The sequence below is a fragment of the Cibotium barometz genome, chromosome 9 (assembly GCF_041138505.1).
Source record: "Cibotium barometz isolate CiBa-2024 chromosome 9, ASM4113850v1, whole genome shotgun sequence".
NCBI lineage: Eukaryota > Viridiplantae > Streptophyta > Polypodiopsida > Cyatheales > Cibotiaceae > Cibotium > Cibotium barometz.
In genome coordinates, this window is record NC_141054.1 from 54303213 (window position 1) to 54316958 (window position 13746).

The window sequence follows — 13746 nt, forward strand, 5'->3', positions numbered from 1 at the left end:
ATCAACACTCACACGGAATGCATGAGTTAGTTTTCTCTGGGAGTCATTGCTCCTAGAGTCCTGGCTTTTTGTTTTTCTATGGAGCACTAAGGCTTTATTCTAAAGTTGTGCATGTGCACTCTCTCTAGGCATTGTGTGGAGCATGTCGTCTCCTTGAAGAAAAATATCCACAAACGGTTCAAAATTCTGATTTAAAAAAATGGACACCATTTCCAAAATTGGGCAAAAGGTGTTTCGTTTTGAGAGGTCAAAAAGGTTCGCATTTCAGAGGTTTCATTTTGACAAAACACAGATTTTTTTAAACTATGGAAATTCCTGCAACCCCTCGCCCATCCATTTGGACATCAACTTTCTTCATAGGGAAAGATATAAGCACCTAGTCATCTCAATAATATTCAAGGATTTTAATATTGCTCATACAAAATAAAAAGTGCTCTGTTATCAAAAAGAAAATCCGTACAATTAAATAGCGAATCAAACTTAAGGTGGATTTTTCTTTTCTTTTTGTAAACAAGGTAGTAAAACCAACAAAGCCAATGAGGCCATAGCTCAAGCGGTAGAGGTGTTTGTCTAAGACAAGGAGGTCCTAGGTTCAAAACCCCACATGCTACATGTTGCTTCCTTGTCGGCATCATCGCATACTCAAGGATTCAACAAGCGCCTACAAGTAGATAAACATGGTAACTACAGCAGGAACTTGGGCCTAAGGCCAGTCCCGGGAAAAAAAAAAAACCAAGACTATATTGCAAATCATGTAGCCCAGGGTTTAAATCTCTAGGTAGGGTTCGTACCCATGTTCAAACCCCAGTAGGTGGAGGTTGCAATGTTTCCTATCACTACTAAATTGAATACATCTCCCTCTTACAAAAACTAAAAGACAACACTGTCCAACTTAGAACAAAGTATCCACCAATAAAGCGGGTATCCTGCCACAGTTCACAAGACTCGTATACATTTAGAATGATACATCGAATCTTTCCTTCAACTGTTGACAACCATCCAAAGGCAACAACATTGTCTTTCAAGTGATGGAATCACATTGATCAAAATAGAACACCGGCATCAAGTGGAACATTTCCCAAAATGGCATGCACACGCGCTTTTTCAAGTGAGCGCACGGGCGCACGTACACAGTAGTCATCATGTAGCATCATAGCCAAGCACACACAGTAGGAAGTGCGAGCTTTTACAAGTGAGCAGGCGTGCAAACACACCTAGTAGTAGTCGTGTAGCGTCATAGCCAAGCACCAAGCCATGGGACCACATGATCCATATAACAGCACCAATTTGCAAAGCAATGGACTTGAACCCAGGATCTCTAGATTAAAAGCCCTAAGGTACCTTGCTCCAACAGCACTCCACACACACACGAGAGAGAGAGAGAGAGAGAGAGAGAGAGAGAGATTCTAGTTTCTTGCAAAAAGCCAAAAAAGTAATCCCACAATACCACATACAACATTGTCACTCCAATACCAAAGCTCTACCGTGTTAACTATGTTCTTAATCCAATACCAAATCTCTTCTGTGTTGGCTATGTTGACTTGCTACTTCAGTAGCTTAAAGCAAAAGAAAATCCAGCAGTTCACAATCCCACCGTAATCGCTATAATCCCAGCATACTGTACACAAAAGGTTGGATAAACCAATAGCCACTTGTAGTGCTACAGGCAAAGAAAGCTATGAACTAGCAGGTGAATGTGCTTCCAGTGGCAGCTTTGCTTGTTGAAGCATCTCCAAAACTTTCTTCATTCGAGGCCTTTTCAAAGGAGAAACATTTGTGCACAACAAGGCCACCTTTAGAACAGCTAGCATCTCCTGGCGAGAAGTAAACGACTGAGTGCTGATTCTGGCATCCAAGATCTGCTCAGGCATCTCACCTCTAGATGATGCTCCATGGACCCATCTTACAAGATCCAAGCCATCCCCAAAAGATTCATCGACCGGGCGTCGGCCAGTGAGAAGTTCCAATAGAACAACACCAAAGCTGTAGATATTGCTGGCTGATGTCACACGCATAGTAAATGCATACTCTGCCACAAAGCAAAGGGAATGAATGTTAAAGAGCCAGTAAGTGTATTCATAAAGCATAAAACCAGTGTGCGAAAGAGGCACTGCAGTGTCACATATTTAGTGATTGGGCACTTTGCAACAAGGCAAAGAAAGCGTAAGAAAACCACACCTGGAGCAATGTAGCCAAATGATCCAGCCACTGCACTTATGCTCCCTGTGTGCTTAGAGGGATCCAACAGCTTGGCAACCTCCATGTCTCCTACTTTTACCTCAAAATTAGGACCCAGAAATATGTTGTTTGAACTGACATCCATGTGCATCATGGGAGGATTGCAAGAGTGGTGAAGAAAAGCTAAGCCTTGAGCTGCTCCTATGGCTATTTCATACCGACTGGACCAAGCTAGCAAGCTTTCAAAATTCCTATGAAGCTTTTGGCCAATGCTACACGAGGGTACAAAATCATAGACGATGATGGCAAGATCATTTTCTAGGTAATAGCCCACCGGTTGCATAATGTTCTCATGTGAGAACTTCCACATTTTATCCAGCTCAAAAATCACCTTTCTTTGATGGATAACTATACCTTTCTCTGCTGAATTGAGTTTTTTGGCAGCTAGGACTAAACCTGAGGGCATGACTGCCTTGTAGATAGTGCTGAAATGATTACTGCTGATGACATTGGAATTGTTGCCGATCGCTTCCTTGATACTGTCAAAATCAATGGCTTGTTCGACATCATAGGAGAAGAGGCGGCTGATTGTGACTGGTGGTGTTGGATCTACTGCTGATGAAAAATAATGCTTGTGCATAACACCAATAGCTATGCCAGATATGGTTATCAATACTACAGCTGCACAAGCTATGGCAATCCCAGCAATCTTCCAGAAGGTAAGAGTGTTTTGCTTAACTTTGGAGCTGTGGGATGCATCCCCACATGGAGGCAAAGGACCACCACAGAGTCCAGTATTATTAGCATAACTGCTGTAGGAGCTGTTTGCTAGTGGACCACTCAATGGCACAGCCCCAGTCAAGAGATTGTTAGAGAAGTTCCAGTCCAGTAAACTCGACATGCCGGTCAGGGCGGAAGGAATCGGTCCTGAAAGTTGATTGTGTGAGAGATCCAAGGAGACTAGCTTGACTAATTTCCCAAGGCTATCTGGAATGCTCCCTGTCAACTCGTTGAAGCTGAGATTTAGTGAAACTTGAAGGTTGAAGAGGTTTCCAATCTGTGGGGGAATGCTTCCAGTTAGATGGTTCTCTCCCAACAGCAGCTCCAATAGCTGTGCACAATCACCGATTGACGAAGGGATTGGCCCAGACAAGGAGTTATCATCCAGTCGTAAGGAAGCAAGTTTGGGCAAAGTGCAAATGTTATCTGGTAGAGGTCCAGTCAATCGATTCTCACTGAGGTCAAGCAAACTCAGATTTCTGCACAGTGAAAGTTCTCGTGGGATCGCTCCTGAAAAATAATTGTTGGATAACAGGAGTTCCTGAAGGGAAAAAGCCTGACTTAATTGGGTAGGGATGTCACCACTTAGGGAGTTGTGAGCAAAGTTGAGAAGGCTCAGACTCTTCCAGCTGCTGATATTCGGAGGAATTTGACCAGACAAATTATTCTGGTCAGCTTCAAAGTAGACAAGGTTTTGGAGCTGCCCAAAGCTCTCAGGAATTCTTCCGTTGAGAGAGTTTTCCCCAAGTCTCAAATTAGACAGAGCAGTGCATGATCCCAAATCTCCAGGGATGGTACCATTCAGGAAATTGCTGGTCAGAACAAGCACATTTAGCATGCCCGACGCACAAATGCCTTGCGGAATGGGTCCTCCCAAAAAATTTGATGCCAGATTGACAGACTTGAGGGTAGGTATGCTCAGTGATGGGATTGGCCCACTAAGGTTATTCCGGTAGGCTAAGAAGCTTTCTAGGTTGAGAAGGTCACTGATGCCTTTTGGAATGGGGCCTGTGAGGTAGTTCTTTGAGAGAGACAACGCTGTGATGGCCTTCAGGTTAACGAAATCTGCAGGTATGCCGCCAGTCAGCTGGTTGGAATCAAGGGTGAGTTTTTGAAGTAAGGTGAGGTTGCCAATGCCAGCTGGGATGGAATCCCTGAGGCCGTTTTGCGAAAGGTCTAGGGTTCGAAGTTGGTTAAGCTTTTGTAATCCAGTAGGAATGGAACCAGAGAGGTGATTGGAGCTCAGATTGAGAGTGGAAAGACGGGTGCAATTGTAGAGACTGAGCGGGATGTTACCTGTAAGAGAGTTATTAGACAGGTCGAGTGTAGTGAGGGACAGCAGGAGGCCGATGTCCGTAGGGATGGTTCCGCCCAGATCGAAGCCGGAGAGAGAGAGGCCGATCACGTCGGAGCCGCTGCAATTCACTCCCTTCCAGTTGCAGGGGTTGCTGCTGTTGCTCGTGTTCCAGGAGCCCTTGCCCTTCAGATTCAGAAGCAGATCCCGCAAGGTCGTTTCATCCAGAGAGGACGACCACTCTGTGCAGAAGAAGAAACACAGCAACAGCCAAACCCTAACTTGAACGCTAAAATCTTGCCCGGTGAAGCCCCGGCCCATTCTTCCCCCTGTTGTTTGTCTCGTTCTAATCTTTGTGTGGCAAATCTACTAGTAGCAGGAGAGCATATGCCCCTACGCAACTTCGCTGCGTCTATCACGCAGCTCTCATCTGCTCATGATGAAACCCTAGCAGAAAGCTTAGATCGTTAGCTAAACTCAAAACCCGGATCATCAAAACCAGGTTGTTGGCCCTTGGGGGAAAGGGTTGTGGGCTGCTGTGGGCGGCGACGGGCGAGACCGCAGGAAGACTCGGGCGCCCAGGTCAAGGGAGCAGCCGTTCGGAAAACGGCATTCTAGTGTACCGGCCAGCGTTAAGAAAAACGTTTTATTTTTTAAGGAATGACTTTCCACACATATAGTAGAGATTTCAGAAACAAAAATCGGATAAATTTTAGAGTTGTCCTTATTTTGATTAGTTGAACTATCCGGAGTCGGAGTCGGAGTCGGAGTCGGAGTCGGAGTCGGAGTCCATAGTGTGCGGCAAGTCAAAAAAGCAAGAAGAAGGGGGCACACTGTGGGTCCGAGGTAAGGCAGGGTGTGACCTGACTGGCCTCCTCCAACTTTGAAGAAGGTAGAAAAGTAGTAAAGCCAAGTTGCTCATTTGCTACTCTCTCTAAGTGCACACTTCGACTTTGCTTGAATTTTTTCGAGGAAGAATATTTCCTTCTCGTATCAATTTTAAAAGGCTTTTTATGAAGACTGAACAAGTTTTAGGCTAAGGTAGACCTATCTTTCCCCCACATTGGTCTAACTTAGCCTAGTACTCTTCAAAACAAAAAAACAAAAAAAACTTATTCAAATTTTAAAACTCAATTATTAAAGTGTGAAGACAATATTTGCTCAAAATTACAATTTCTCATCAAGTCACACGGTGAAAAGGATTGATGTAATGCTACAATAAAAAATAATGCTCTAGATTGTGTTAGGAAAATTCTTACACACATCAAATTGAAAAAAAAATATGGACTAGAATTTTTGCTCGACTTGAAAGTAATGTTTTTCAAAATCACTTATAGAACAAGTTGATGCGTAGATTTTAGGAGGAAAAAGTGATCAAGGCGAAGATATCTCCGTTATTTTCACTGTTTGGGAAAAAAAATCTAGCATTGCTCTAGACTCTCTAACTAGGGTTGAGTTTTGACGCATGTATTGCAAGTCTTCAATTGTTTTAGCGTGAAGAAATTTTGTTCCTTGCCAAAGAATATAATAATTATATGTTTTTTAAGAGAGTTTTTTTTTACTTTGATGGGCAAGGCTTGTGTGTTACCACTTTACTTTGCAATAATTGCCCACCAATGCCTCTTACACCCAAACTCCCCTCACCAACTAATTGCACACATAGGGTTTTGCACTCTGGCTATGTGTAATCACCTTACGTTGACGCATCTCACATGCTAGCACATGCCCATCCTAAAGCTTTTCATGGAGGGATGGATATGGGCATTACCTAGTCATTATAGGTACATAGCATCTTTCTAGGGGGTTTGTCATCTCACTAGATAGCAAAGTGTTAAGACATTCCATTCCTCCCTCTTCTAGTTAGATAGTTGGATCCCGGGGGCTTCACCTAAAAATATGTAAGTGCAGCACTTGAGTTCATCAGGAGGGGTATATTAATTTAAAAAAGTTACAGAATTGGAAGAGGTTTTGACCAATTTTTTAAAAAAACATAAGTTTATAAAGAACAAGGGAATCATTTTATTCACAAAAGTATGTAAGTGTAAGGGGTTTTTTTAATACTCCTTGAAGGCACATGAAACATAGGATTTCTTCATAATGCACCCCCTGAGCGTTGGATGAGGTGTAAGGTTGATTATGGAGACATATCCATTCCTCCCTCTTCTATCTGTCACCTAGAAGAGACTCACTTGGCTAAAATTAATGATTTCACCACACGAAGCTACACACTCATATGCGGGATTGCTCCCACCATTCCCACCTATGAAGCTACATACTCCTACGTATTTCCATGGGATTGCTCTCACCATTTTCACCTACTCTGAAAACTATTCCATATCCATAATGAAAGAGTGCACAGAGCGGAAGCAGAGTGGCACTAGAATGTGGTGAACAGAGAGTGCAAGAGAGAGAGAGATATGGAGCAAACTATGCTGAATATACTGAAACAGCCCCAAGCAAGAGACAGTGTTAGTCTCATAAGTGAGGGAGCAAATATGTACAAGACTGAATGAGAAATGAGAGGCCAGCACCCACTATTTATAGTGGGGAAGTGTTGGCCGACTGGAGCTCATATACAGGCCGACTGGAGCTGTTGGACATTGCCAATTGGAAAAATGCCATGGCTGGGAAAAATCCCAGAAAAATAGTAAAAAAGGGGCGGCCAGCCCACAAGCAAGGGCCATACAAAAGGGGACCAAATGGGCACCATAAAGGGCAGAAACTGGGGATGAAAGTGCTAACACCCCCTCTCAGCACCAGATGCTGAACAAACTCCGAGAATCGGAAGATGAGGAGCCAAGGAAGCCTGAGAAACCGGCTTGGTGAACAAATCTGCAGCATTCTCCGCGGAAGGACAATACTCCAAACGCAAATCTCCAGCAAGAACCCGTTCATGAACATAGTGATACTGAATATCAACATGTTTCGTACAAGCATGAAACACAAGGTTCTTGTTGGCGATGGCGATGCAACTCTGATTGTCACACCAAAGAAGAGTAGATCCGGTAGGAGGACAGTCGAGCTCCTCCAATAATCTCCACAACCATATCGCCTCACATGCAGCATAACAAACTGCACGGTACTCCGCCTCGTTAGAGGAAAGCACCACATTAGGCTGCTTTTTACTGCTCCACGAAATGGCTCTAGACCCAAGTGAAAAAACACAACCAGTGAACGCCGAGTATCTAGATCTCCAGCCCAGTCTGAGTCAGACCATCCAACAAGAGTGCGTCCTTGGCCATAAAAGATGCCAAAATCTAGAGTGCTGTTGGAATTAGGGTTGCAGGAATGCACACACAACTTCAAGAAGATGAGGAAGCTTGAGCACAACACAGTAGTGTATTATGAGTGCCAAAAATGAAAGATAACAAGCCCTAGAAGATAATGGGCGTATATACAATGCACGGGGGAAAAAACCTCCTAGTGAGGGAAAAAGTGCCCCGGCGGTCCTGAGTGTGTTCACACACATCACTACTATAATATGGTAACAAATCCCCCCTAGAGTGATGCGGTGAACAAGAGCTAGCACTCATGTATAGGGAAGTGTCTAGCTATGTGGACGAATCCACAAAAGGGAGTAAGCCCAAAGCTTTGCGAAAAGCTTCGAACTTCTCACGAGGCAGAGCCTTTGTGAAAAGGTCTGCAAGGTTATCCTGTGTTGGCACATAAGCCAAACTGATCTCTCCTGCAGAGAGTCTCTCCCTGACATAATGGTAGTGCACCTCAATGTGCTTCGTACGAGCATGGAACACTGGGTTCCGCGCAACTGCCAATGCGCTCTGACTGTCAGTGAAGATGGTGGTGGCAGATGGCTGCCCAACACCCAAATCAGCCATAAGGCGTCTGAGCCACACACACTCAACCGTAGCTGTGAAAGCTGCCCTGTACTCAGCTTCACAACTAGAAGTGGCCACAGTAGGCTGCTTCTTGCTCAACCATGATATGCATGAGCTTCCAAGCATGAAGCAAAAACCACTCGTGGACACGCGTGTGTCATAACAACCAGCCCAGTCAGAATCTGAAAAAACATGTAAATCTGGCGGCAATGATCCCCCTTGGGATAAAACAACCCAAGATGCCGAGTACCACTCAAATAGCGAAAGATACGCTTCACTGCCTGCCAATGCTTAATGCCTGGGCTATGCATAAATCTGCTCACCTGTGAGACTGCAAACTGAATGTCTGGCCTCGTAATGCATACATAAATGAGGCAACCAACAGCTGTCTGATAGAGTGTGACATCAAAGTGATCTCCAGCATCATGAAGACTCAACTTCAAACCTGTCTCCATTGGAGTAGCAATAGGCTTGCAGTCTTCAAGGCCAAATCTCCGCAACAATGTTTCAATATACTTTGTCTGACACAAAGCGATACCTCCATCACACTGCTTAAATTGTATCCCCAAATAATGATGCAAATGCCCCAAATCTGACATCTCAAAAGAGGCATTCAAATCAGCCTTAAAATCAGCAATATGACTCTCATTTGGTCCTGTGAGCAGCATGTCATCGACATAGAGAGCAATGATTAGATGTACACCATCCACACGTTTAACATACAAAGTGCTTTCTGTTGGACTATTCTGAAACCCATGTGCAGTCAAATATGCATGTATTTTTTCATACCAAGCTCGTGGAGCTTGCTTTAAACCATATAAAGCCTTGTTTAACCTGCACACTTTGTTTTCCTGCCCTCTTTGAACAAAACCACGAGGCTACGATACATACACCTCCTCATGCAAATCTCCATTTAAGAACGCAGTCTTTATGTCCAGCTGATGTACATTCCAACCATTATGAGCTGCTAATGCACAGATGCTACGAACAGTGGTCATACGACATGTGGGAGCAAAAGTCTCATCAAAATCAATGCCCTTCTCTTGAGCATAACCTTTTGCAACAAGCCTAGCCTTATGGCGATCCACTGTGCCATCAGGCTTACGCTTCAATTTGTATACCCACTTAGTGCCAATGGCCTTCTTGCCAGGGGGCAAGTCACATAAAGACCATGTACTATTCTTCATAATAGCATCGTATTCTGCTTGCATAGCAGCCATCCAATTTTCTGAACTTTGTGCCTCATCAAATGAAACAGGCTCACTTTCATCGCACATACTAGAAACAGCCAATGCATAACAATCTGACGCATAAGAGGCACCATGAGAGCCAGAACGAGTGCGACTAGACAAAGGGGCATCCAACTTGCTGTCACGCAAAGTCTGCACCAGCCATCTAGGCATATTCCTAGAGCCCTCAATCTCTTGTCTCTCATCCTCAAGTGCATCATGCACATCTGCATCAGATATAGACTGATCTGTGCCATCATTTAAAACCTGCATAGGCTGAAAAACTGCCTCATGAGGTATTGCACTTGACTGTGCACCACTGAAAAGAGGCAACAATGTATCATAGACATCACGTGAGTTGATATCTGTCTCCTTAGTACATGAAACCAAGGGCTGAACTGCATCTTCCACAAATACAACATCACGGCTAACCAAAATGCGCTTTGTCTGTGGATGATACAAACGATAGCCTTTGCTCTCAGCACTATATCCAACAAAAATACATTTGACAGCTTTGTCATCCAATTTTCTGCGATGTTGCACAGGCACTAATGCATATGCCAGGCAACCAAAAACACGTAAATGGCCAACAGATGGCTTGCGGCTATGCCAAGCCTCATATGGAGTGACAACCTGTAATGCTTTGGTGGGACACCTGTTTAGTACATAAGTGGCACACATGACAGCCTCAAGCCAAAAACCATGTGGTAGACTTTGACTCTTAACCATACATCTTGCCATTTCCATGAGAGACCTGTTTTTTCTCTCAGCCACACCATTTTGCTGTGGTGTATACGGCACTGTACATTGGTGTTTTATCCCACGCTCAGCCAGAAATGCATTAAATTCTGAAGACATATACTCCCCCCCTCGATCTGAACGGAGGGTGCCCATCTTACTTTCTGACACATTTTCAGCCACCATAACCAAAAACTGTTTGAAGCACAAAAACACTTCGGACTTTGCCTTCAAAGGATATACCCATGCATGCCTGGTAAAATCATCAATGAAAGTCACGAAGTAAAGGTAGTTTCCAAATGATGGAGTTTGCATGGGACCACAAACATCACTGTGAACAAGCTGCAATCTGCGTTCAGCTCTCACTGATCCATCTTTGGGAAAGGAAGCACGCTGCATTTTACCCAATATGCAGCCCTCACAAACATGCTTGACAGGTGCCTCAAGCTTAGGCAAAGAAGACACCATTTCAGATTTCTGCAGGCGCAGCAAACTTGCAAAATTCAGATGACCAAAACGTGCATGCCACAGTTTTGCATCTGAAATAGCCTGCGTATCCATAATAGCACATGCTGAATCCTCTACACATTTGCCATCCATATTGAGCTTATACAGCCCTCGACATAGTGAACCAGATGCTACAATGATGTCACCACAAGAGAGATCATGAACAGTACATCTGTCATCCACAAATTTTACAACCAAACCTGTTTTGGCAAATGCGGAGACTGACAGCAGATTCTTTTTGATCCCTGGCACATACAATGCATCAAAAAGTGTAAAGGTGTTGCAATTTGCAACATTCAGCACAATCTGTCCAACTCCTTTAACGGGATAAGAGGAGTTATTGGCACAAGTGACAGTATTCCCTGTGGGAGCAGACTCAAGGAAAGTGAATAAACTGCGCTGCGAGGTGATATGCTTAGTGGCACCACTGTCAAAGTACCATACATCTGAATCTACTGCAGACATACATGTGTCATGCAAAGATGGGTCATAACTGCACTGCGCATTGAATGCCCATTCTGTATCTTGAACAACATTAGCAGATTCATTGTTAGAAGGAGAGGCATCTGCAACAGCCATACCAGCCTCTTTCTTCTTAGCCTCTTTCGCAGCCAGCTTAGGACACGCTTTGATGACATGATCATTTCCCTTACAGTACTTGCAAAATGTCTTCTGTTTGTTACCCTTCTTCTCATCTTTGTCTTCCTTCTTTGGTTGCGCAGCATTTGCAGATTTCTGCTTACTAGAAGAAAAGCCAGCTTTACCTTTCCCGCTCATCTGACTAGCAACGAAAGCTTGATCTGTGACACGCATAATATTCCTGTTTTGCCTTGACTGGTCTTCTTGTAGCAAAACAGAAACTAACTCCTCAAATGATAAGGCATTGGGATTGCCTTTCATCATCAAGCGAAGAGTGGAAGCAAAACCCTGATAAGAATCTGGTAGACCATTCAAAACAGTCTGCACAAGTGAACTGTCTGACAGGATTTCATCTGCAGAAATGAGCTGCTCTTTGAAATCCTTGATCTTTGTCAAAAAGCTATCCATAGAATCACCTTCGTTCATATGCTCACTCTCCAACTGTTTTCGGAGGTAAGCAACACGAGCCTCATTTCTTGCCTGATACAATGTGGCAAGTACATCCCAAGCATCCTTAGAAGTCCTGCAGGAGCGAATATGTGGGATAATGGTACGTTTGACAGACAGCGCAATCAAGGCATGAGCCTGCGCATCTCTACCATCCCAACGAATCTGCTCTGCTGAAAGTGGTGGTTCTCGAACAGCTGCTACAGCACTTGTGCCTGCACCATCATCAACAGTACCTGTTTCTGATGTGTTTGCAGCATTCCCAGCCACAATAGGACGTGCATCAATACCCTGCACAATGTTCCATAACCCCTTTGCTACCAATACATGTCGCATCATATATGCCCACAATGGATAGTTGGTGCCATCCAACTTATCCTCAGCAGCCAACATGCGGAATACATCATTGTTGTCAGCCATGGCCAATGACTGTACTACTAGATGTAAATGCTGTCTGCAAGAGGTAAACCTGTATAAAATCGATCTGTGCTATGTAGCACAGCCCAAAACAGACGAATGGGCACCTGTCCTGCAGATTTTAATCTTGACAGAAAATCTGCACAGTAGGACGATTTTGCCTGCGCAGTACTTGGAATGCAAAAACGAAGGGCGAAATGACTTCAGATCAAAATTCTGAAACGAACCAGCCCTACGGGCTTTCCCACGGCATATACTAACCTGCAGACGCTCGTGAAACCTCGTCGCAATCGGAGGAGATGAAGCGGCAGGTGCCGGTGATGCTGCCCGGGAGGAGGAAGCCTGCTCTGATACCAATTGTTGGAATTAGGGTTGCAGGAATGCACACACAACTTCAAGAAGATGAGGAAGCTTGAGCACAACACAGTAGTGTATTATGAGTGCCAAAAATGAAAGATAACAAGCCCTAGAAGATAATGGGCGTATATACAATGCACGGGGGAAAAAACCTCCTAGTGAGGGAAAAAGTGCCCCGGCGGTCCTGAGTGTGTTCACACACATCACTACTATAATATGGTAACAAGTGCCACGCAAGTACCGAAGAACTCTGAGAGCACACCGCCAATGCTGCTGACGGGGTTTGGATGAGAAGGAACTCAATAAACTAACTGCGAAGCATATGTCCAATCGGGAGTAGGTCAACCATACCAAACAACCGATGAGAACCCGATACTGTCCGTGATCAGTCCCTGGAGAAGCATCAAGTGAAGAAAGCTTCTCACCAATATCCATAGGAGAAGATACTGGTTTGCACCCAGTCATCTAAAATCTGTCGAGAATCTCCCGAGTGTACTTCTGCTGAGAGAAGAAAATGCCCTTCGAGGTCTACCAAATCTCAAAGCCAAGAAAATAATGTAAGAGGCCCAGATCCGTCATCTCAAACTCTCTCCAAAGCATCCATAACAGAATGGATCCGCACAGAATAAGAACCTGTAAAGATGAGGTCATCAACATGGACCACAATGATAACAATCAACCCCCTCTCAAGGAGGATATAAAGGTTCGAATCTGCATGAGAACGGCGCAGGCCGAGCTTCTGAAAGAACTCATCAATCCGCTCGTACCAAGCCCGGAGCCTGCTTTAGACCATATAAAGCCTTCTTCAGCCCCGCCGGTACACATGATCCTGTTTGCCCGGAACAACAAATCCTGGCGGGCTGATCAATATAAACCTCCTGCGTAAGCTCTCCATTCAAGAAAGCCGACTTGACGTCCATCTGGAAAACGGGCCATCTATGATGTCCTGCAAGTGCAAGAACGGTGCGAATGGTAGTCATCCGGGCCGTCGGGGCGAAGGTCTCATCGAAGTTGACACCACGGCGCTGAGCATAACCCTTGGCAACCAACCTCGCCTTGTGCTTGTCCAAGCTGCCATCAGCTCAGAACTTTGATTTGAAAATCCAACGCACACCAATCACCTTACGCTGCAGAGGCCGAGGCACCAAAATCCAAGTGCCATTCTGTTCGATAGCATCCAGCTCTGTTTGCATAGCATGATGCCAAGACTCATGTGAAAGAGCCTCGTCTACAGAAGCGGGATCAGAAGGACCATTAATGATTGTAGACATAAGAGCATATTTTAACAAACATGTTGCCCTCATGAATTTGTTTCCCTGTAACT

The 13746-nt window shown here is 44.5% G+C and overlaps 1 protein-coding gene across 1 annotated transcript; it reads right to left on the bottom strand.

The window, feature by feature from the left end:
• Nucleotides 1-1410: 1410 nt before the first annotated feature.
• Nucleotides 1411-4876, bottom strand: LOC147635714 (uncharacterized). Its single transcript, XM_086803116.1, has 2 exons — nt 2179-4876; nt 1411-2029 (listed from the first exon to the last, which is right to left on the bottom strand). The coding sequence occupies exons 1-2, from the start codon at nt 4571-4573 to the stop codon at nt 1677-1679; spliced, it is 2748 nt and encodes a 915-aa protein (XP_086659242.1). The 5' UTR covers nt 4574-4876; the 3' UTR covers nt 1411-1676.
• Between the last annotated feature and the right edge of the window lie 8870 nt (nt 4877-13746).

Bases quoted from the DNA above. Each gene is read 5' to 3' on its own strand.
- LOC147635714 (XM_086803116.1), bottom strand. From the start codon at position 4,573: ATGGGCCGGGGCTTCACCGGGCAAGATTTTAGCGTTCAAGTTAGGGTT. The intron at 2,030-2,178 runs GTGTGGTTTTCT...GCTTTGTGGCAG, and splicing joins ATTTGGCTACATTGCTCCAG to AGTATGCATTTACTATGCGT.